Source organism: Dromiciops gliroides, chromosome 1 (genome assembly GCF_019393635.1).
Source record: "Dromiciops gliroides isolate mDroGli1 chromosome 1, mDroGli1.pri, whole genome shotgun sequence".
Classification (NCBI taxonomy): Eukaryota; Metazoa; Chordata; class Mammalia; order Microbiotheria; family Microbiotheriidae; genus Dromiciops; species Dromiciops gliroides.
In genome coordinates, this window is record NC_057861.1 from 11948431 (window position 1) to 11972952 (window position 24522).

Here is a 24522-nt window from a genome sequence, read left to right on the forward strand (position 1 = left end):
CGGGAGACTCCGGCAGGGGGACCTTCTGTCCTCCAGCGCTAGCCTGCTCTGAATGACTTCCCTTCGCGGGGCCTTTCGGCTGCTGCTGCTGGGCTGCAGGCGGCATCTCTCCGGACCCCAAGCAATTTGGACTTGAGAAGGTGATTGCCTTTTCTCCCCTCCCCCTCCCCCCTCCCCCCACTTTACTTTTGGTCTCGGTACGAGGTCCTGATTGCCTCCCGCTCCGAGCCGCTGCGGCCCCCGGGCCGGCTCCCCCACCCCTTCCCCGTTCCCCTTTCCCCCCTCCCAGGACCCACGCGTCTCCGTGCGAACCGCCCGGGGCATGTGGCCGGCTGCTCTCCCCCTAGAGGCCTTACCACTCTGCAAGATGTGAACCCTGCACGCGGGATTCCGGCTGAGGCAGTCCATTGGGTGAGGAGCGGAGACCCCCACCCAGCCCCAAATCCCCGACGCCCCCGGCCCAGGCTCCGGCCCCAGGGCGAGGTGGCGGCGCGCACTGCGCCCTCACCCAGTTGAGCGCGCCCGGAGCCGCCTCGGAGCGCCGGTCCCGGGGGCACAGTGAGTTGCTGGCAGGAGGCGCGCAGGGAGAAACAGGCTGTCATGCCCTATTGATTCTCCTTCGCCCTCTGACCCTCTCCCCCCTCCCCCGAAAGTATGTTTGGCCTGGACCAGTTTGAGCCTCCGATCAGTAACAGAAACGCTGGCCAAGGCGAGAGAAACTTTGGCGAGCCCGGCCTGAGCATGAACGGCCACTTCAAAGCCCCGGCTTTTCATGCGGGGGGGCCGGCCGACCCGACCATCGGCGCCCTGGGTGAGCCCCCTCTCCTGGGTATGAACATGGGCATGGCCGGGGAGCCCTACGGCTTCCACGGGCGAGGCCACTCCGAGCTGCATGCTGGGGGCCTGCAGCCACAGCCGGTGCACGGGTTCTTCGGCGGTCAGCAGCCGCACCACGGCCACCCCGGCGGCCACCACTCTCACCAGCACCACCCCCACTTCGGCGGCAACTTCGCAGGCCCGGATCCCGGGGCCTCCTGCTTGCACGGAGGCCGGCTCTTGGGCTACGGCGGCGGTGGGGGTGGCCTAGGCAACCAGCCTGGCTTCGCTGAGGGTTACGAGCACATGGCGGAGACCCAGGGGGGTGAAGGCTTCGGACAGCAGAGGCCCGGCAACATCCCCGAGTTTCAACACCACAGCTCGGGACCCTCGGGCCACGCTGTCCCTGCCCCATGCCTACCCCTGGATCAGTCCCCCAACCGGGCGGCCTCCTTCCACGGCCTCCCAGCCTCCAGCAGCTCGGATTCCCACAGCCTGGAGGCGCGCAGGATGGCCAACCAAGGGGGCGTCGAGTCCCTGGAATACAATTACCCTGGCGATGGGCCCTCTGGACACTTTGATCTGCCAGTGTTTTCTCCCTCGGAGTCCGAGGGCCAGCTGCCTCACTATGGGACAGGCAGACAGGTGCCCGGGGGCGCCTTCCCGGGAGCCTCGGCCCTGCCCAGGGCCCCGGGCATGGTGGCCATGTCCAAGATCCATCCCCAGCAGCAGCAGCAACAGCAGCAGCAGCAGCACGGCGGCGGAGTGTTCTTCGAGAGGTTTGGAGGGGCCCGGAAAATGTCAGTGGGCATGGAACCCGGGGTTAACACAGCCAGGCACCCCCTCATGCAACAGGCCCCGCAGCCTCCCCAGCCGCAGCCCCCTCCTCCCCAGCCGCAGCCCCAGCCGCCGCCACCGCAGCAGCAGCAGCAGCAGCCGAGTTTGCTGGCCAGACAAAACTCTTGCCCCCCGGCTATCCCCCGGCAGCCCCAGGCTGAGGCCAACCCGGCTAGCGGCAGCTTGCAGGACGGTGGGCCCATCCTCCAGAACCAGCACGCCCAATTCGAATACCCCATCCACAGACTGGAGAACAGGAGCATGCACCCCTATTCCGATCCGGTCTTTTCCATGCAGCATCCGCCGCCTCCTTCTGCTCCTCAGCAGCAGCCGCAGGCGCCAAACCAGAGACTGCAACACTTCGATGCCCCCTATATGAACGTGGCCAAGAGGGCGAGGTTCGACTTCCCCAGCACCCCGACCGTGGACCGCTGCGCTTCGTGGAATGGCAGCCTACACAGCGGAGCGCTGGACAACCACCTGTCCCCTTCGGCCTACCCGGGCCTGCCGGGAGACTTTACACCCCCAGTGCCCGACAGCTTCCCCCCGGGCCCAGCCCTGCAGCACCCGGGCCCGGACCCCCAGGCCTTGCAGCAGCAGCAGCAGCAGCAACAGCAGCAGCAACAGCGCCAGAACGCGGCCCTCATGATGAAGCAGATGGCGTCCCGCACCCAGCAGCAGCAGCAGCAGCAGCAGCAGCGGCTGCGTCAGCCGGGCCTGCAGCCACTCAGTCACCCCGGGGACGTAGGGCCAGGCAGTGGCCTGGTGCACGGGGGGCCGGTGGCCGGTCTGGCCCAGGCGAACTTTGAGCGGGAGGGCGGCGGTGGCGGCGGCAGCGGTGGCGGCGGGGGTGCTAGCAGCGGCGGGGGCGGGGGTGCTGGGCGCCTGGGGAACTTCGATCCGCAGAACCCCCACTTGGCACAAGAGAGCGCCTGGTTCCCTGGGCCCCACCCGCCTCCTCCGCCACCTGGAGACCTCCTGCCTCGCAGGCTGGGTGGCTCCAACTTGCCCCCCGACGGTAGTCCCCACGAACTGGGCCTGGCACAGGGCGGCTCTGGGATGCTCTTTCGGGGACCGGGGGTGGCTGGGCTAGGATTGCAAGAATCGCTGAGGATGCCCGGGGAAGGCCACGTGCCTGCCCTCCACTCGCCCGGCTTGCACTCCCAGTTCGGGGGCAGTCTCGGTGGCCTTGGCCAGTTGCAGTCTCCCGGAGCCGGGGTGGGCCTGCCCAGCACACCTTCGGACCGCAGAGCACCACCGCCCGACTTCACGGCGCCCCCCCTGGGCGGCCAGCCGGGCTTCCCGTTCGGCGGGACCAGTCGGCAGGCCACCCCACTGAGTAACCCCGGCGTGAGCGCCTCCCCGGGCGGCGGCGGAGGGGGCGGCGGAGGAGGGGGCACCTACCCTCCGCAACCCGATTTCCAGCCTAGCCAGCGGGCCTCGGCCAGCAAACTGGGCGCCCTGAGCCTGGGGTCCTTCAACAAACCCAACTCCAAGGATAACCTTTTCGGCCAGAGCTGCCTGGCCGCCCTCTCCACCGCCTGCCAAAACATGATCGCCAGCCTCGGGGCGCCCAACCTCAACGTGACCTTCAACAAGAAGAACCAGCCCGAGAGCAAGAGGAAACTGAGCCAGACCGACTCCGACGGGGCGGTGGGCGGTGGCGGTGGGGGCAGCGGCAGCAGTGGCGGCGCGGGGAATTCGGGCCCTGATTACTTCCCCAGCGGAACTGCGCCGGGGGGGCCGGGGCCCGGCGGCCCGGGAGGGACCAGCGGCGGAGGCGGTAAAGCCCCGGGCCCCCCTAACCCGCCCGCCCCAGGGGACGGCACAAGCCTGTCCCCCAATTACACCATTGAGGCCACGTCGGGCAACGATGGCAAACCGGTGCCCGGGGGAGGCGGGCGGGGCCGGGGTCGCAGAAAACGGGACAGTGGCCATGTGAGTCCCGGGACCTTCTTCGACAAGTTCTCCGCTGCAGCCGCGGACAGCGGAGGTTCGGGCGTGAGCCCCGGGCAGCAGGCGGCGCCTGGCCCTCCCGGTGGAAGTTCAGGCGGGGAGCCCCGAGGGGCGCCCACACCCCACGACAAGGCCCTGACCTCTCCGTCGTGGGGCAAAGGGGCCGAGCTGCTCTTGGGCGACCAAGCCGACCTCATGTCGTCCCTGGACAGCGGTATCCAGAGCGGGGCCAAGTCGGCCGGCAGTTCCCCCCACGTCGGGGACTTTGCTGACGAGGTGAGCACGGGCTATGCCAACGAGGACGAGGTATCGTCCAGCTCCGACAACGCGGCCCCGGCCCTGGCCAAGGCCAGCCGCAGCCCCCTGGTTACTGGCTCCCCGAAGATCCCCCGGGGCCCGGCCGGGGAGCACGGACAGAAAGCGGCCCCGGGCCTAGGCGGTCTCCTTACTACCTCTACCTCGACCCCAGACAGCTACGGCCTGAATAGCAGCAGCGGAACGGCCCATCCCGGCACGCCGGGTCTAGAGCAGGTTCGCACCCCGACGAGCAGCACGTCTCCGCAAGACGAGATCCACCCGCTGGAGATCCTCCAGGCGCAGATTCAGCTGCAGCGGCAGCAGTTCAGCATCTCGGAGGACCAGCCGCTGGGGCCCAAGGGCGGGGGCAGCGGCGGCGGGAGCAGCGGCGGCGGCGGCGGCGGCAAGAAGGCCGAATGCGCCGGGGGCCAGAACGGAGACAGCGAGCTGGGCGCTTGCTGCCCCGAGGCGGTCAAGAGCGCCATGAGCACCATAGACCTGGACTCCCTGATGGCTGAACACAGCTCCACCTGGTACATGCCGGGCGACAAGGCTTTGCTGGACGGCCCCGAGGATGACAAGACACTGGCGCCCTGGGAGAAGCCCAAGTCCCAGAACCCAGTCAGCAAAGAAGGTAGAGGTACCGTGCCTTCCTCCTCCCCCTGCTCCCTCCACCCCTGTCTGCCTGTCCTTCCCCCGGTGTCGGACTGGGAGGCCTAGCTTGTCACCCTGCTCCCGGGGAGCCTCCCCTCCTCCCATCCGGGCAGGTGCCCTTATCCCGCCGGGGAAAGAGGGCACACTGCTAGTGCATTCCCTGAATTCCAGCTGGGATCTACCCAGAAAGCTTAGGGGCATCCCAGAGACCTTTAGGCTCCACTGGTGATGCCTTGTGGGGGATAGGCCTTCTCTGCTGCTTTGAGGGATTTCCTCTTCTTCCCTCCACCTTCCCCCCCCTCCACCTTTGGGTGAATTTTGGGTTGGAGGGAGCCAAGAGGAAAAGGCTCAGATTGTGGCTTGGGGGTAGGGGGAGGAGGAAGCAGAGAAAGTGAATACCAAACCTCACCCCAGCCCTCAGGCCCCAGAGGGGCAGCTGTAAGTCTGGTAGAGCAAAGTCTTCTCTGGGCTGGAGGGCTTTCCCCCTCCCTCTTTCAACTCAGGAGCAACTTTTGCAGGAGTTAGGGGGGGTTGCTGCACTTAGGTGGAGGTTGGAGCTTTCCAAGTCCTTCCCCAAGTCATGGTAGAGACCCTACCCTTTTCTACACCAGTGCACTAGTTGGTCTGAGGCTGGAATAGCTGTGTGTGTGTGAATTTCCACCTCCTTCCTCCTTCAACTCCCCCCTCCCCAATGACTGGCATTTGTATTCCTGCCTGCTCATCTGTGTCCTGAGGTGAGGAAAGGAGGGAGGGAGGGAGGGAAGGAAGGAAGGAAGGAAGGAAGGAAGGAAGGAAGGAAGGAAGGAAGGAAGGAAGGAAGGAAGGAAGGAAGGAAGGAAGGAAGGAAGGAAGGAAGGAAGGAAAGGAGGGAAGGAAGGATGGATGGAAGGGAGGGAGGGAGGGATGAAGGGATGGCAGGAAGAAAGAAGGGAGGGAAGGAAGAAAGCAAAGAAGGAATGGAGGGAGGGGGAGGGAAAGAGGGAAGGAGGAAGAGAAGGAAGGAAGGAGGGAAAGAAGGAAGGAGGGAGGGAAGGAAGGAAGAAGAAAGAAAGAAAGAAAGAAAGAAAGAAAGAAAGAAGTAAAAAGAAGTTGCAAGCCCTTGTGCATATCTCTGAGACCCTCCTTAATTTGACAGTTGCTCTTATAATGAATAGCTGTTTTGTCTCTTGTTACTATCCTGGCTTATTCATTGAGAATCCAGAGCCCTGTTGGGGCTCCCACAACTGTCCCTGGATTTCCTTTGGCTTTTTTTTTTTTGGACATTTTTTGTTCCTGGGGAGGGGGGCAGGTAGAGAAGGGGTGTTGGTGGCTGAGACTGATGAACTTTTCCAAGGCAAAAACCCGTGGTATATATTCTTGAGAAGCACGGAGGGCCAAGGGTTTGTCACTAGGGAGCTGCACGGGGGTGACAGATGTTTAATTCTGGCATTCGTTTCCATTATAGGTCTCCCAGTGTCTAGAGGCCATTATGAGTCTATAAGTTGAGGGGGGGAAAGACCTTAAATGGAAAAGCATTGGAGTTAAAGTGATAACTGTTCTTTTTAACCTAAAGATGACTTCAGCTCCTGTAGATTTCCGTTTTATTTTAATGAGGTCATTTTTTAAGGCTAATGACTTCTTAAAATTATGTATCATAATTTAAAAAAATATGCAGGGTCTTCTTCCTTCACTCATCAGAGTATTGTCAGCCAGGCAAAAAAGCAGCTTGCTTAAACCCACCTTTATTATGCTTTCTTCATTAGTGCCCTATTTACTGGACTGGGATCTAGCTTGCTTCCTCCTCCTCCTTTTCCTCCTGCTTTATCATCTCCTCTTCCTACTTCCCTTCTTTCCTCTGCCTTCTTCTTGCTACATCTTCTTTTTTCTTTCTCTTCTTCACTTCCCTTCTCTCTGACTCCCATCCACCTTTCTTCCTCCTACTTTTCCTCCCTTCCCTTTCCTCCTCTTCATTCACCTTCTTATCTTTTCCTCCTTTTATCCCTCTTCTCTTCCTTTCTATTCCCCCTTCCTTCCCTTTCTTCTTCCCTTTCCTTCTTTCCCTCCACCCTTAATTCTCATCACTCTTTTCCCTATTTCTTTTTTCTTCCTTTTTGTTATTTCCTCCTTTCTTCCTTTTTCTTATATTCTTCCTCTATTCTTCTTCTAGCTCCCTTTCCTTCTCTTCTTCCTAGTTCTCTTTCTTCTTCTCATTCTTGTTCATCTTCATCCTCATCAAGTTTCTCCTCTTTCTTCTTCTTCTTCTTCTTCTTCTTCTTCTTCTTCTTCTTCTTCTTCTTCTTCTTCTTCTTCTTCTCCTCCTCCTTCTCCTCCTTCTCTTTCTCCTCCTCCCTCTTCCTCCTCCTCTTCACCTTTTTCTTTCTCTTCCCACTTTTCTTCTCTTCCTCCTTATTTCCCCCTTCTTTCTCTCCTCATCCTTTAGCTGCTTTCCCCTTTTCCTGAGCACCCCTCCTCCCTTCTAGATGAGAGTAGCCTTTAGGTAAAAGGCACAGAGAAAATGGGACTTAGGTGGCCCAGCACAACTCCTGCTGGCTCTCCTCTTTGGGCTTTCTGAAGCATGAATGGCCGGTCCCTGCCGTTTTCGTCTTTGTTCCTGGTTAATGCCCAGCCCAGGACGTTCTCCCTGGGAGCCGGAGCCAGGCGTGTTTAGCATGCACAGCAGCCGCTGGTGCCCATCAGTATTCTTCAGGCTTCACCCAAGCAAGGACATAAATTGGTTTTGTTTGGGGCCTTCCTCTCTTCTTTTCCATTTTTAAATGGAGTTGCACACAAGCGTCCTCCCTGGCCCCTTCTCGTTTATTTTCTTGTACACAACATCTCGATTGGGCTGGATCAATAGCTAGTTAGCACAAATCACAGCTCCTGTCACTTCTACCTTGGCACAAATGCCCCTCCCCCTTCCTCCTCTCCTCAAATCATTAAAAGCAGATTGGCAAAGATGGTTGGGGGGGGGTCAGGTGTGGGGGAGAAAAGTTCTAAAAATCCAGGCTGGCTTGGGAGACGACAAAAAACTAAATGGAGAAATACGCATAGTCATTTACATCTTTTCCTGCCTTCTTGTGTGGAATAAGCAAATGGGCTGATATTGTAGGACCTTTTCTTTTTAAAAAGCCCCTTTGGGGTTTCAGGAGGAAAAAAAAATGAAATGACCTCTGATAGGAAAAATGTCCTTAAAGAAATGTCCCTTGCCTGGAATTGAGGTGTTTATTTTTGGAAAGAAAATCTGGTGGTATTGGTTTATTCCACTCCCATCCCCCCCCCAAAAAAAGGAAAACTGGGTTCTATCCTTGGCATTGTCCTCAGGGATTAGCTCCGGAGCTGCTGAGCTTAGCCAGTGAACGTCAGCGGCCAGGAAGGGACCCCAGTCCCTTGGCTCTCTTTGTCTCTTGCTCTGTGATGTGGGAAAGGAAGAAGCTGAACCTTCTTCTCAATAAAGCCTGGAATTTGGGTTTGTGTCAGGCCTTGGTTCATCTGGACCTACCATCCAGAGCCTTCCAGGGTATCTCATTCAGATCTCACTTTTCCCTCCCTGGCAGTAAATAAGAAAGATTAAACTTTTCATTATGATGAGAGCCTGCTGCTCCCATCTGCCTACATTGTACAGCTAGATCCCCTCTTTCATTACAGATAGCCCTCTGTGTTCTTCCCCCGATAAACATCGTAGGCCTGGCCACTCTCTCTGGCATTGACTTCTTTCTTGAGGTGGAAGGTCAGGGCCTGTCCTTAAAAATAAAACAACAACAACAAAATAAAAAACAACCCAAAAAATCCCAAACCAAAACAAACCCAACAACCCAAGAAGCAATCTCTGGGTCCTCTCTCAACAATTAGCTGTTGCTTAGGGGAAAAGATGCCAACCGGAAACCCCCAATGTTAGCACTGGAGGCTTAGGAGGGAGAAGACCCTTCATTCTCCAAGGAAAAAGCACCTACTTTATTTTGTCACCCGCTATAAAATACTTAGCTACTGGAATGATTAAATATTAACACCGTTTCGGAATTCTTCCCGCCCTGGTGACAAAATACCCGTCCTGTGTTTAGCAAAATGATCCACACCCAGGCTGGAAGGCCCAAATAACTCTTCCGGATGGCATGGAGTATAAAACTCCTGAGACGTGCCCAGACTCTCCTATGGGCTCCCATGTCTTTCCTCTAGGCGGGAGATGCGGTGGGAACTTGTACCAAGGCTCACAGCCCTGCAGAGTCTGAAGCCAAACATCCCATGAGATTCAATAATGTAAAGCCTTCTCTGTCATGGCTTCCTTGAGGATCTTGAGGGGGAAAAAAAGAAAAGAAAAAGACAAAGGAAAGGAAAGGAAAATAAACAAAATAGAAAGGCACATGTCCGTTTTGGAAAAGTAGTTCCTAAGTTGCAGACATCCCAAACTGGAAATGCCAAAAGCTCAGACAGGGCCACTTTGAAATGCACTCACCCTACTTTGGGAAGATGGGCTGGGAAAAATTGACTTAGGGGGTCTACAGATGGCTTTGTGCCTCTAAGGATTTCTGTGATTGAATAGAGTGAGTGCTAAAGTGTCAGGGAGCTGTTTATATTTAAAAATATTCCTTCTCCCCCCCAACCTTAAGAAAAATCCTTCCTGTGAAGATGTCTGATTTTGGTGGATTTCAGGGTAGATGGGGAAATGCTTAATCCCATTAGATCCTTGAATTTTCGTAGGGTTGGGGCAGGGGAAGGAGAAAAGTCTTTTCCTCCTCCCTTTTTTATGATGAGCCTGTTTGTTTTAAGACAGCCTAAATTCATTGTATCCTAGAGTAAATTCACACTTATTAAGTGCCTGGGTGACTTTCAGGATTAGAAATTTGAAGCAGTCCCAAACACTCGCTTCCACCTCCTCAACTGGTGTGATTTCTGTGGATGGCAGTTCAGTAATTGGGCCCCTTTTCAAGAACAGTTCTACATTGATCTGAAGAGAGCCATTGGGAACTCTTGCCTCCTTCTGGTATCTGGCCCCAAAGCAGAAAACCCCTAGGTGGGGGAGAGGGAGGACTTCCAAAATGTATGTCTCTTTAGGACCATCAGCATAGCCTTACGCTTGTACCCATCTCCCGAAGGCCAGCCAGACATCCGTCAGTGCTGACAGGTCTGAAATCGGCAGCTGTAGGAATAGCTTTGAATTGGGAGTCATAGGACTTGAGGGAGGTGAATTCTAGCTCTGCTACTTCCTACCTGGGTGACCTTGGCCAAGTCCCTTCCCCTCTCTAGACCTCAGTTTCCTTCCTTTATGAAATCAGCACCATTAGACCACATTAGTTCCAAGGGCTGTTCCCAGCTTGGCAACCTATGGATTTATTTTGGAAGTCTTATTCTGAGAATTGACTTCCACCTCCCCTTCCACCCCCCTAATGCAATCCCTCTTGGAACCTTTTACTGATCATTTGAAAATTCAAGGCCAGTTGAAATTATACTTAAATGATGGGAAGTGAGGTCCTTTGGACAGCTAGGAGTTAAAAAGCTTAGTTGTTTTATTATTCTTTTTTCCACATCAGAATTTCTAAGGTCCCTGCATCCTTATGACATATGTAGTAGAGAACTGTGCTACCTAAAGCTTTACAGGTGTTAATCAGGAGAGATGTAAACAAATCAGGCTCTGGTGCCTTTATAGGAAAGGGGGGGCAGGAATCCTGTTTTCACTTAACCAGCCCAGTCCCCAGAACTACTCCTGATGTTCCATGGCTCTTTAATATTTCACTGCAGTAATAAACCTGTCTCTCAGACAAGCCAGCCAGCATAACCCCCCCCCCCCAGCCCAGCACACATCTGCAATTATCCATTTCCAATAAATATTAATAAAGGACAGAGACAATTTAAAGCTATGGAGGTGGGGCAGCATGGAAGTCATCCCTTTCTTTCATCTGTCACTGGATTTTTGCAACTGCTTTTATTTTAAATAGCTAGAGCTCGGCATAATATTTATTATTATTGTTTTATATAAACATAGAAATATTCACATAAATGTGTATATAGGTACACATATACACACCTTATATAGTGTGTATATACACCTGTATATATGTGTATATATGTATGTATATACGCACACACCCCTATACATATAGGGGAGATCAAGGAGCTGCCCTTGGGGAGTTGCCTTTCTTAGTATGAATTCATTTACATTTCTCCCAAGTTCCCTTCAGCCCCAGTAAAGCAAAGGAAACATTAGACTATTGAAAGGTTCTCTTATTTTATTGAGATTTCTAGGAAAGGAGTGAGGCTCTGTCTGTAAACTAATTTCTCTTTCTAGCAATGACATTCGCCGATCCCTGATATGATTTTGTTTGCCTGACAGAGGTATTTAAACTTCCACAAAGCCTCTTAATAGTTACTGAAAATGCTGCCATCCTTGCCAAGAAGTTATGCGATATACTCTGCTGTTAGGAAATATACATCTTTAATAAATAATTCCTACTGGTCGGATGGCATGTCTTGAGGGGGGAGTGCTTCATTATTGGGAAGGCTTGATGAGACCGCCGATGGGAAAGCTGTCCTCAGCCCTTAAACTCCTTCAGTTTGGGGATTCGGCCCCTCTCCCACTTTTCCTACCCCTACCCCACTGTATCATTTCCTCTGCTCAGGTATGCCCTGTGCCAATCATATTGAAGGGGACTGTCTGCGAGTGCAGCCTGACCTACTGGGTCAGTTTGCATCATTTGGGAAGTGGAAACAATGAAGCTTTTTTTGGTCAAGTCTGTATCCTGTGTAAGGGGCAAGTGGTTTCAGGGAGCACCTCAGTCTTATCATACGACACCGGCAATGGGGGGAATTTATTAGCCCTTCCGAGATGACTGTGTAAACCCTGGATTCCACACTGATCTCTCTCCCCTCTCCTTCTTATGTCAGCCTTCTTCCCCAACTCCCACTCCCCGCCGTTTCTTCCTCCCAAGAAGTGGGACTAGCATAACTTTTCTTGTTTGCAGTCAGAATTTCAACTCGCCGGAGATGCTTATTTAGGGGATTCTTTCCAATTTTAGAGCCACTTGGGGTGGACAGATTTTAGTGTGGAGATTGGTATTTACATGTGCAGGCAATTTTGAGTGCTTGATGGGAAAGAGATGGTCGTGTGTGTGTGTGTGTGTGTGTGTGTGTGTGTGTGTAGGCTCTTGGAAACCCTTTGGAAGGGCATGGGTTCTGCTCAGACCTGTTGCCATGTAGAGGAAGGAGGGGTGGGGCAGGAAAATAAAGGGCCCGTAGAACTGACTGGAATGGTGTGGCCAGGACAGACACGAGGTTTTCACAAGCAGTCACCCGGAGGGAAACGGTGCCCCTCTGTAATTCGCTAGGTGGAAGATAGAGACAGGCTCACATACATATAAGACTCTGATTCTTAACAAATGATCGGGCTGTCTGGAGCAATCTACTTCCTAGTTATTTTTAGAAAGGGAGGGCAAGGAAGAAATTAGTGAGATCCAGACTTCATCGTCGGCTTTGACCGAAAAGGTCTGAGTTTTGTGAGACATGGTATGAAAGGGAAAGGATGGACAAAAATAGAGATTATTATGAGATGGCTGTGTGCTCTTCTGGACCAGAGGGGAACTGGAGGTAGCAGCTGGATTTCAGAGAGGCATATTCCATTCCACTAGCCACCCCAGGACAGCCCATGCCATATTGGGTTGGGATGGGGAACGTGTATGTGTGTTCTTGTACGTGGCTCTGTGGATCTGCTTGTATGGGTCTATACTGCATCAACTCAAATGGGGGCCAGTGGACAAGCCAATTTCTCTGAGACCACCCCCGGTTTAGGTCTTCTAGAGCAATGCTAATTTGCCACTCTGCAAATGTCCAACACTATCATAATTTTTGTAAGCAAGGATGAGCTTGCCGACAGTGTCGGGTCCTTTCTGCTTTTCCTAAGAGTGACTTATGGCCTCTACTACCCTTTAGGGTCAGGGACAGAGTCTCTGTAGAATGACCCAGATAATGTCAAATCCCTAATCAGCAGGTCTTCACCATCCATCATATTGGCGCTGGAGTTTTGATTAGAAGACGCCTTTGAATGAACAATTTCCGAGGGCAAAACTTTCTTTTTGTTGAGGATTAAGGGGGAAAACATCGGGCATAAAAACAGGGCAGAATAAAGGTCAGTCAGTTTACTTTGGGGAGACTTTTGAAAAACACTTTCCTCTTGGGGTATAATTATTCTAGGACACGCCTGACTGCTTTGTTTAGAGAGGCTGTATTTTAATCAGCTGTTCATGAGCTTTGGGGTGATGAAGGGCTGCTCTGGACATGACATTTGACCAGACATGTTGTAGAAGAAGAAAAACGCTAAGAAGCGTTTCAGAACCTTGAGATCCACTTGGTGCTGATCTACCAAATTAATCCATCCAAATTGGGGGATTTTAGCCTCGATCAAAAATGTTTGCATGCCGGGTGGCATTCTCTAAGGGTAGAATTGACACCCCAGTATGGTAGTATACTGAGGGCAAAGGGTTGTAGTTAGGGGGGTTGTTTGGTCACCCGGGCTGGGGAGCCCCATGTGATTGTCACCAGGTTACTTTCCAATCCTTCTCCTTCTTGAGACGGACTAGGGAGAGAACTTTCTAGCCTGTAACGGAGCCTTGCTGAGTGAAGATTTAGTCTGCAGAGCTCCGATCCAAATGCCGTTTAAGTGGGAGCCTGGGACTCAGCCGCCTGAGAGCTTGGTGTGTTCATTTCAGCGAGCTCCCCCGCTTTAATATTTCATTGAGAACATCGTAGGTGGTACGGGACCATCTCTCTCCAACACTGCCCCCTCCCCTTGCCCCCTGCCGCAATTAAAAACAAAACAGAGAAAAGCTGGCTTGTATGGTTTGCTCTCCTGATTGAAGAAGACAGAAGCTCATGGTGGTGGATGAGGTGTTCATATTTTCTTCCTCGCCGATATAATCAAATGTGTGCTTTATTTCCAGCCTCCATCTTGTCTCTCCTTTCTATGCTGCTCTTAGAAAATGTGTTGTTTCTGTGGCATGCCTGATTTTTGGTTGGGAGTTTAAAAGCTTGCGTGTGTGTTGTGCTGTGTTGTGTTGTGTATATCTGTGGTTTCTGCTGCTTTGATTTCTCTCTGACTTTGCCTAGTTCCGGGATTTCTTTTAATTGACGGACCAGTATGAAAATCGGATTCCTTCTGGAAGCTAGCCTAAGGATCTAGTGACCAAAAGTGACCCTTTGGTTATCTGACAGTGATCCCATGACTGAGTTGTCGAAATTCTCTTTTGGAAAAGCTAGAAAAAGGCAGGGATGAGGGTGGGAGGGGAGAGAGAGAGAGAGATACACACAGACCCAGAAAAGGGGGGGGAAAGGGAGCCAGCAGAGAGATGCACACAGAAAGATGACGAACGAGAAAGAGACAGAGAGAGATTGAAAGAACAGTCAGAGACATACAGGAAGAAAAGGAAAAGAAAAAGACATATGGACATACACAGGAAAAAAGAGAACAGTCGGAGAGACACGCAGAGAAAAAGAGGGGAAAAGAGAAAGACAGAGACAGACAGAAAAAAAGGGAAAAGAGAGAGACATAGTGGTACACACACAAATAAGAGAAAGGGAAAAGGAATTCAGACACTAACGGAAAGAGAAAGAAGGGAAAAGAGACAGACATAGTGAACAGAAGAAGGGGAAGGAGAGAATCAGATACGTACACACAGAGACACATACAGACATACATAGACAAGTAGAAAAGAATATGTCAGATACACACAAAGAGAGACAGACAGACAGACATGGTGGGGGAGGGGAGGGTAAGAGAAATAGACCAGACAGATGGAGAAAGACAGAGAGAAATACAAAGAAAGACAGATGGAGATAGAGATAGACAGACAGATAGATGCTTGGAACAGGTCTCATTTTTACACATGGAAGGGCTGGAGAAAATCTCAACATTTACTTAGAGATCACCTAACTTTTCCATGTCTTTGTAGAAAATAGGAATTGACTTTGGTGTTCTGGGGCCAAGGAGCTGGGCGAAATCTTCCCTCTCCCTGCTTCTTGGTGCAGTGTGTCTCCTGGAATTCCATCAAAAACAAAATGGCCTGGATATATGAGACTTTGGTATTTCTTTTTTCCTACTTCTCATGGGTAATAGTTTTCAATCCCCTCGCCCTACCCCCAACCATCTGAAAGAGGGTACTCTTTAAGTGAAAAAAAAAAAGAAGGATCTGATGTGAAGCTAACTTTCATTTGATGTCAAAGCTCTATAAGGAATTGAATCAAAGATGTGGTTTGGGGTGGGGGGAAGGGGGCTTTTGGTCAGAGCTTCAATTACCTAGGCTGGCACAGGAAAAAAGTTGTTTGCAGGAACTTTAAGTATCCCCCCAGGATCATGGTGGGAACACTTGGCCCCTAACTAGTGAGTCACACACCAACCATCTACTAGTCTTGACTCCTGGACTCTACAGTCAGCACAGGGTCCCAAGTCAGGCCTCATAGCCACTGTCTAGGTTGCCCTTTTCCAGGCACTGTGTCTTTAAACGTGAATACCCCACAGGAACCGAGCTCACTTGGGCTCTTTGGTGGGAATGTCTTCAATGGTGTGGGACTGAAAAAAGAGAAACACAAAAAGGTCCCCAGAGACTCTAGTCTTTGTCTCTCTCTTCGACTCTTAGATGAGACTGCTGGTCCAGTGAGCGTGAGCCTGCTTGGACCAAATCAAGGCCAGGGTCCCGACGAATTTCAGGCGCCCAATCCAGGCTTATTGGTTTGATTCTTCCATCCTACCGCAAGACGGTTGCAGAAATGATGCTTGTAGTGGGTGTGGGTGGGAATGGATTTGTGTTGTCTTGCCAGCATGGAGGAGTTGGTGTGTTGAGGGCCATGGGCCTGGGTGTACGGTACCTGTGATCTGAAACAACAGAGAGCTAGTACTCTTTTTGTTAGATTGACTGGGTTACTGTGTCCTCCTTCATCAACTGTTGGGGAGGGTGATGATTCCATTTAGGGTGTGGGGAAAAAGAACCCCACATTTATTATCTAACCCCCACCTTGTTCAAGCAGCCGGTAGATCGTACCTAGCCATAAATAATGTTCTTTGGGGTGGGGCAGGTGGCAGCAGACAGACTCTATCTATATATCTTCAGAAATGGTGGTAACGTTACCACAAGACCTCAGGTGAATCAGTCCCTTAACTGCCTTTTGCCTGGGTTTCAAATTGGTCCTCTGCTCTGTGAATCTGTCTGGTGATACACAGTTGTAGGGAGGGAAGGCATCAAATGATGCCCTCGGTGGAGGGCTGTTAGTGCTCAGAGACTGTTTCTGTTTAGAAGGGGGTTTGGGGGGGGTATGGTGGTGGGCCTGACTGCAGGGCCCAGGAGAGGGGGGCTGTTGGCTGAGTTCTTCATGAATAACTCCTCTCTTGCCAAGTTGCTCGTGAGGGAGACCTCCGTGCCAGGAGGACAGGCTTCTGGTTTCTTACTCAAACCCCTGAGACATTTAAATATCAGAGGGAGCATGGGAAAAATACACTCCCCAAACGAGGGGTGAATCTTCACCTGCTGACTAGCCCTATTCTCTGCCATGAATTCCCAAGGTGACCATATACTGTGGGATACATGTTCTTGACCAGTCTTGGGTACCTTTGATAATGCCTTTGGTTTGCTTGGAGAAAAGCTCAGTCACTTGGAATTACAGAATAGTTTGGGATCGATCATCTTCCCACTCCAGGATTCCTTCTTTCCCTCTCTGAATGGTAAGGGGGGAAAAGGAAATAAAATGAAGAACTGAATGAAGAGGTAGAATTCCCAAAGAGCCCAGGAATGGATGGAAAGAAAGGGAAAGAGGAGAGTTGGCCTCCTGCCTTTCCATCCCGTTTGAAGTGACACCTCCCCTCTCCCTCCCCAAATCAATTTAGGCAAGGCCTAAATTGGCTAAAAATAAACTGACCTCCTAAATGGCCTGGTATGTTACTTTTGTTGTTATTAGAGAGACCTCATTTTTTTTTCATATTGGGGAAAGGAGGAGGCGGAGGTGGTGGGGGGAAGGTTTTAGACCAAATTTGGTTTGAAAGCAGGAACAATTTAATGATCCTTCTACCGCGAAAATGTCCAAATTGTTTTGTTTGTCTTAGCTAGTTGTCCATGAAACACAAATATACAATCATGCAGAGGTTGAGCATGAAATTAATTTTTTTTTTTACAAAGAGTTTCCTCTCACTCAAACTTGAGGGCTTCTCATACTGCAGGAGTGAAGTGGTTTCCAACAACTCCCTCAAGCAGGGTCCTCTCATTGTATCTTCACGAAAAATCTGGCTGGGTTTTGCCTCAAAAGAGAAGCCTCCTGGACCTCCCTGTAAATCTCACTTCTGGGGCTTAGTTAGCTCATGAGCATTTCTTTATTGTTTGTCTAGAGTGATAAGGAGTGGCTTGGAGGAGTAACTGCACCAAGATACCCTTACCCCAAATTGCTCCCTTCCACCTCATTCCCAGGACAGGGCGTCGGGCAGACAGGCATCCCTTAGCCCAATTTGTTGCCGAAGAGGAAAGGGGAGAGTGGGATCCTCTTGGCAGAAGTGGCTTTCCACTTCATAAGTCCTTTGTGCTCATGTCCAAAGAAATGAAATTTCTCTTGCTTCTTCCTTTGTTCTCGGGCCATAGAAAGTTTCAGGACATAAATTATTAATCTGTTTGTAGCTATCTACAAAATGGCTACATGTGCATCTAGGTATTCCTGAGCATGCTAGAGATGGAGGGAAGGAAGGCTGGCCAGTGAAACTCAAGATGTCTGTTTGGAGGAGGAGCAAAGGTGGAGGGGTGTGTGTGCCTTATGCTGGGGTTGGGGGGGACTTGCTCACGTTCTGTTCCGACAAATGGTAACAGGACACGATGGCTCCAGTGGCGGCTAGATCAGATTGGCAAAGGTTGGAGACTAGGATATGTCCTCTCTCCCCAGTGGTCTCAAAAGAAGAGAGAGTGTCAGTTTGATGGCCCCAACTTTTCCCCTGTCACTCTCTATTTCCCACTGATGATTAAAACATCTCCGGTTATTGGTTGATTTGGGGAGGGGGCCGTATGAGGGAAGAGTGTTTGGTGATAATGATCCTGGATAAGATACTTTCTCAGAAGCTTCTCCTGTTTGTTTGTTTGTTTTTTTTTAAAATACACATTTTAAATGAGTTCATCCAAAAGACCCATTTTCTTTTCAAGAAGTAGATGGGGAAGCTAGTCTGTCGGCCTGAGTCAGATAGAAATGAACTTCCCCGGGCTGAGAAAACACACATTTGGAGAGATGGCGATACAATTACTTTTTTTTATGTGGGCCTATTAAGTGTAATGGAGGTTTGGTGCCTGGCCTTAAATTCGGAAGGGTCTTTATCTAAGCCCTTAAAACAGAAGTCGTTTCCTGTAATTACAAACCGGGCACAGGCCAGGCCAGTAAATCTGACTGGTGGAGTAGGTTCCAGGGCTCGGGGATGGGGAGTAGGGTGGGAGAAGAAAAGGGGGCACCTGTTACCTATGTACACCGTGTAATTAGTATATTTCCAGATTCCTCTTTTTGAAGATTACCCCCACTGGGCCAAGAGGACCCAAGGACATTGGGAGTTCTGAAGGGAAAATCAGAGAAATCAAGAGATTTGGGTAGTGGGTAGTTGGGAAGGGGGCTGCCTCAGGAGCTAGTGAGCTCCCCTCTCCAGAGCTCTGTAAACACAAAGCTGGGTGACCGCTTATTTAGTTCTTGTGGTACGCCTTCCGTTTGGGATCTGGGCTGGACTAGTTGGTACCCAAGGTCTCTTCCAGCACCCGACATTTGTGATTCTGTGTGCTTGTGTCTCTCTCCTAAATGGATCTGGCTAGCCAGTGTGCTTGGTGTAGAGTCAACAGAGAGATTTTTTTTTTTTTTGAGCCAGAGAGAAACGTACGTGCAGATAGTGTTTTGAAACTTCTGGAATTCTGGCAGAATTGAAGGCATTCAGAACTGATCCCTTTCCAGGCCGGTGTCCCATCTCAGGGAGGGTCCGGTTTGGCAACCTTCTGCCCAGAGCAGTGTTGCTACTTCTCAACGGGATGTGTTTCTGCTTCTCGGCTTGGCCCGATGAAGGCCAGGGCACCCAAACTTGGGGTCACTTTGTTGAAAGCAGTCTTGTTTAACTCCCGCTCCGTTTCCCCCATCCTCCTTTCAAATAGATGGTTTGCAGTGGGATGGGGGAAGAAATGTCACTGAAGTGGGGAAATCTCAGGCCGACGTGTTTGTTCGATCGCTTAAAAAAACATTTTGTTTTCATGCATCGCTTTTCATTCTTTCCACGTAGCATGGAAAGTGGAAGGTTCCCGAAGCCTCGGCAGTGGTGAGGATATGACTCTGTGTGTGTGTGTGTGTGTGTGTGTGTGTGTGTGTGTGTGTGTGTGTGAGAGAGAGAGAGAGAGAGAGAGTGACTCTGTGTGTGTGTGTGTGTGCTCACAGACACACTCTTGCACTACTTGGTCAGTGTGGACGAACATCTGTATGTGCCCATGGTTTCTTAGCTGATTAAGGAATCAGGAAGATCTGACTCAAACTTAAACCATTTTATTCCCTTTCCACTCTGTTCCCCAACATGCTCCCAGAGGTCTTTTCAGTAGTTTTTGTTTCGTCCTTTAAAGAAGAAGCAGAAGCAGAGCATTCTGTCTTGCATCCGAAGTCGCTGTTGGAATAGATTTTAAGGACTTATTTATTCAAAGTGCTTGAAGACCGATCCGGCCCTCAGCCGTCGGGCTGCCCCCAGTTCTAATAGCAGCGGGGCCTATTACGGAGCCGTGAAAGAATATTGTAAATGGCTTATGCAGAAAAACCATTTAGATAAAAATGCAATCTTCCCCTCCACATCGAGGGCCAGGAATTAATAGCACATCCTTTCTAAATGGGTATTTTTATATTATATTTTTACCCTAATGAAATTCTTTCCCCAAACAGGAGCGGGTTTCATTGGAAACTTTGGAGGGAAATTGATCTGTTTTTATCCCTTCGAAACCAGTGTCCCAGTTTTTGTAGCTTCCTCTGCCCCCCCCTCCCCTCCCTCCTCACCGGCCTTGTTAAGTTCCCTTGAGCAAAAACCTCACCGAAGACTTGTGCTCTAACTCTGGGAGCTGCCGGGCGGGCATTGAGGCCAGAGTAAGGAAGTAGCTTGATTTTCACACAATTAGGTTCTTTTCCTCCTTCAAGATGTGGTTGACGAGATGATTACCCATTTCAGAAAATAGGGTAAATAGCTGCATGGGCCGGGCTGTTTATTTGGAGAGGGTGCTGGCCCTGGACCTGATCTACCTGGTCCGGTCCTGCTTGGCCACCAGGGGATTGACCGGAGGAGAGTCACTTGCCCTTTTTTGAGCCCGATTTTCCTCAGCTAGAAAACTCAGGGCCGGGACTAGGCGACCTCTGAGGTTGGTGTCCTGAAGTTACTTGATTTCTTGGGAGGCTGTTTTCCTATCTTTAAAATAAGGGGAGGGGGTGGAGACGAGATGGTCTCATCTCTAAGGCCTGGGATGATGTATGGATGGAGCTTTGCAAATCTTAAAATACTATATAGGTATAAGCTTAAAAAAATGGACTTTGAGACTCCTTAGAGCCTCAGTTTCCTCATCTATAAAATGGGGTTGACAGTCATTGGCCTGCCTTCCTGGTAGGGTGGTATTGATGATTCCCTGAGATATCAAGGGCGTTATAAGTGTAAGGGATTATCGATATTGTGAAGACAATGTAGCCTACTGGGTAGAGGCCTGGCCTTGGAATCAAGAAGATCCAGGTTCAAGTCTGACCTCTGAAACATACTTGCTGTGTGACCCTGGCCAAGTCACTTCACTTGTTAATTCCCCTTGGCAACTCTCTCAGACTGTTAAGTTGCAGAGAAGGTACCAACCTTCATGGGTGGAGGGTGTCTTCTTTTAATGAAATGAAATCAGAGATCCAAACAAAATTATTACTGTTCTTTTTTAGCCCCACCCCCCACTCCCATCTCCACCAAGGTGGAAGGTATAGGTTGTGACCCCAATTCTTTTGGGACCCTCCTGCCAGGCTTATCCCGATATCCTACAGAAGCCACGTTTGCTTCTCTTTGTCGCTCCCTCCCTGTTCTGCTTTGACATCAATGCTGGGCCAGCCGCCATCCTTCTCCCAAACCCTGGGCACAGATGGGCTTCCAACCAGAGCACATATGTTACCATTATCCGAACGATTCCTATTCAGAACAGCCTCTTCGTCGTGGGTCCCAACCTCCTGGAGATGGGCCTCGGCCGTTACTCTTGCAAAGTGAGGTTTTTCAAGAAAGGGACAGAGCTCCCCTGGCAGAGGCCATTGGCAGAAAACATGATTTTAGAGACCTTTGCTTGGGTTCCCTCCTCCCAAGGCACGATTGTCCTTTCAGGGAATTTTGTTGTTGTCGTCATTGTGGGATGGTAGTTTGTGCTCATGCCTGCCACTAACTAATATTGTAGGATTGGAGGCTGGAAGGGGACCTTCCGATCTTCTCATAGCAGAGGACCGTGAAGTCCACGGGCATGAGAGTTATGTTACCAAAGTCATATAGGTGGTAAATAGAAGAGGCAAGGTAGGAAAGAGCCCCGCTACAAATCCCACATTCGTTACACTAAAAAGTGTTGCTTCAGATCAGAATGGTAGGAATGGAAGGGTCTTTAGCACACGGAACATTAGAACATAGAATGTCCGAGCTAGAGGGAGGCTTATAAGAGGCAGTCTGGTACGGTGGAAAGAATGCTGGGTTTGGAGTCATAAATTAAAATCCCGGCTCTGCCTGGGTGACTTTGGGCAACTCACTCAAATTCTCTGTGCCTGAAGCCATCTCTAAGATGAAGGGCTTGGACTAGCTAGCCACTGAAGGCTTCTCTCAGCTCTGTCATCACCGATCTGAGATCCTCCCAATTATGGATACCACCAATGGGAGGAACCTTAGAACAGAGAATGTCAGAGCTGGGGGGGGGTTTGAGAACAGAAAACAGCAGGACCAGGAGGATTCTTAGTGCTGGGAGGGGCCCTAAAATAGAAATCATGAAGTGTCAGAAATCAAAGAACACTTGGAAATGGTTTAGTCTAAACCCCTCATTTTACAGAAGAGGAAACTGAGGTCCGGAGAGGAGGGAACTGACTTTTCCGAGATCCCAGGACCAAGACCCAAGACCCTTTTCCTCCACTTCCCCATGATCCCATGCTGCTTTGGGGCTATGGTTGCCAAGCCTAAATGCAGGCCTACATCAGGGCCCGAAGCCTTTATTCTCAGCACTTTATAAAGGGCTTAAGACCATTGGAGGAAAGGTGCGATGATTACGGAAGCAGAGCTAATAATAATTCTCAGTGAATCATAAAATGCTAGGCGTGGAAGGGTGCTCAGAGATTGCTATTCCACCCCTCGTTTTATAAATGAGAATACTCAGATTCAGAAAGGGAATCGGCTCTCCAAGGTCACGCAAGTGCCCCCAAGGCTCTCACCTTTCCGTGACCTAGGCAGGGCAGGGGATGTAATCCCCATTTCATAAATGAGGATGTGGAGGCCCGGGGAGATGAAGGGACTTGCCCAATGTCACCCAGCCAGTTTAGAGTTTAGGCAGAGGTGGGATGAAAGAGCCGGTCTCCTGGCTCCCGAGGCCTTAACAATATTAGGCACAAGGTAACGGGACCGGACGGATGAATGCCCGCAGAGATGCCCCTCAGACGCCACTGTGTCGGGGGAGTGAGGCAGGTTAGCATTCCGTGCCTCTCTTCTTGCTTCAGTCAGTGAGATCCCAGGCAGACCCCAATGTGCAGCTGCCTTTGACTCTGGCTCCTCGGAGTCACGGGTCAGTGCTTGCTGTATGTGAGTGCTGGGGTCTTTTCTCTTCCCTTTGACAGCTTTCCCTTGGATTCGAAGGAGCAATTCCCTGATATGAGTGAGTAATGGTCACTCTCCCCCACATGGCGGCATTCAGAGATGAGCAGGCGCACATGGGGCCTCTGAGGCTTGCCTTAGACCATAAACTCTCCCCATCCTCTGTCAATAAAAAAAAAAAATTAACACCCCCCTCCCAGTCCTCAAATTCCCCCCCCCCCCCAGAAAGCAGGTCTGGATGGTATAAAAGCAAGCAGTTTGAATGTAGGGGTTTGGGGAGAAAGGGTGCCCTTTCCAAGAAATCTACCCTTCTTCAATAGCCTGGGTTTGTTCAGCCGGCCGATGATAGAAGCACAGGGCCGGCTAGCTAGCCAGAGAAAGCCAGTGCTTTTAGCCACCAGGCAGGAGGGGAGCTTCATCTTTAGAATAATTAGCTGTGAAGTGAGTCAGCTGGGAGAAGTTTTGCCTTACGTGGCTTCGCCTCTACCTCTAGTTGTTTATTTTTACGGTTTCTGTATTAAATAGACTGGCAAGTAATTTCCTTATTTCCCTAAGCATTGTTCTCTGGAGCGGGTAAGAGTAGACGGGGCTGATAAAGGGGGGGCCCTGTGGGAAGTTAGCAAGTCTGTGTTGTCAGACAAAGCGGGGTGTCTCTCTACAACCCTGGGAAGATTGGCCTCTTGGGGCCCCATGGGCCCCAAGAGTTGGCTTCTGGCAGCCACCTCCCGCACTGTGATTCCCAGATGGAGACGTCCTTGTTTGTACCTTTGTGGTTATCCCTCCCTCCCCTTCTCAGCCTTCCCAAATGCAGCCCCCCTCTTCCAACTCCCCTCACTGCCCCCCCTTTAGGCTGAAAAACAACTGATCCCCTCCATCTCCTTGGACAGCCGAATCCCTCCATCAAATTGGTCAGGAGAATGCAAGAGATGGAAGCTGAGAATCTCAGGGTTGGCAAGGGACCCAAGGAATCGCAGAATGGCCCACCGGGTTTGGGGTCCGAGAGTCTCCGGGCCTCACTTTCCTCATCTATAATATGAAGGTACTGAAATCAAGGGCCCCAGAGGTCCCTTTCAAATCCAGATTTCAAATACTATTCAATAGATGAAAAATACCGTGATGGCGGCAGGAAGTGCTCGAACGTTTGCAAAGCTCTTTTCAGACTTTATGTCGTTCTAGCCTCACAACAGCCCTTGTGTGTGTGTATATGTGTGTGTGTGTGTGTGTGCGCGTGCGTGCGTGTATGTGTGTGCGTGTGTGTGTGTGTGTGCGCGCGCGCGCGTGCGTGTGTGAGGGGAGGTACCGTCAAGATTATTATTTCCTATTGGTGGTGGACTTCTTCAGGATTATTGGTTTGTAAGTGTCAGAGGCAGGATTTGAACCTGATTCTCTGACTGTTTCCAGCATGGAGTCTGCTATGTCACGCTGCCTCTAACCTACCCCAGCCTAAGCTGTTTGTTTGCTGGGGATAGTGGGGTGGCCAGATGCTGAGCTTTGTTCTCACTAGGGAAAGGAGGCTCAAATTCTTTCAATCCCTGTTAAGGTTCCTCCCAGCCCTGACTTTCCCTGTTCTAAGGCCCCTCCCGGTTCTGACATTCCCTGTCCTAAGGCCCCTCCCAGCCCTGACATTCCCTGTTCTGAGACCCCTCCTACCTCTAAACCCTGTCATCTTATCAATGCCAGGTGAGCAAGGAGAGACTGAAAGAACATATATATCTATTTTTCTCCCCGTTCAGTGGCGTCAGGAAAACTTTCCGCTCGCTAGTGCCTGGCCTGAAAATGTCAGTGTGACTCTTGTTTCTCCAGGTGGTTCCCCCCTCCCCCCTTCCTCTCTCTCTTTAATACCAAGGGAACAATTGTCAAAGTAAAAATCCATCGGGTTCTCCTGTGCTCGCCATCAAAAACACTCTTAACCCCAGATGACCAGCCCAAGCCAGGAATTTTCTTGGGTATGTTTTGTATGCCTGGAGAGCCTGCATCTGGCCTCTTTCGGTTTCATTTTGACTACGTTCTACAGCCCCCCCCAAAACCCTGATCCCCCAAACCCACCTACAACCAGAAAGAGAACCCTACCCCCTTTTTAAGAAACCCCCTTTTCCTTCCAATTGGACCCTTAGCTTAAACTTGTGACCTGCAGTAAGTAGTATCTCACAGCAGTGCAACTTAGAGATTCAATGTGAGGTTACCAAGGG

The 24522-nt window shown here is 51.0% G+C and overlaps 1 protein-coding gene across 2 annotated transcripts in view; it reads left to right on the forward strand.

Annotated features, from left to right (window-relative positions):
* Positions 1 to 287: 287 nt before the first annotated feature.
* The window catches only part of MN1 (MN1 proto-oncogene, transcriptional regulator), a 63929-nt gene continuing 39694 nt past the window's right edge, over positions 288 to 24522 (forward strand). Inside the window, exon 1 of one of the 2 annotated variants that reach the window (XM_043979345.1) lies at positions 288 to 4546. In XM_043979345.1, coding sequence (XP_043835280.1) covers positions 655 to 4546 — 3892 coding nt within the window. In that variant the 5' untranslated portion in view covers positions 288 to 654. The remainder of the gene's footprint in view (positions 4547 to 24522) is intronic. The other variant, XM_043979405.1, reaches the window with a different exon arrangement.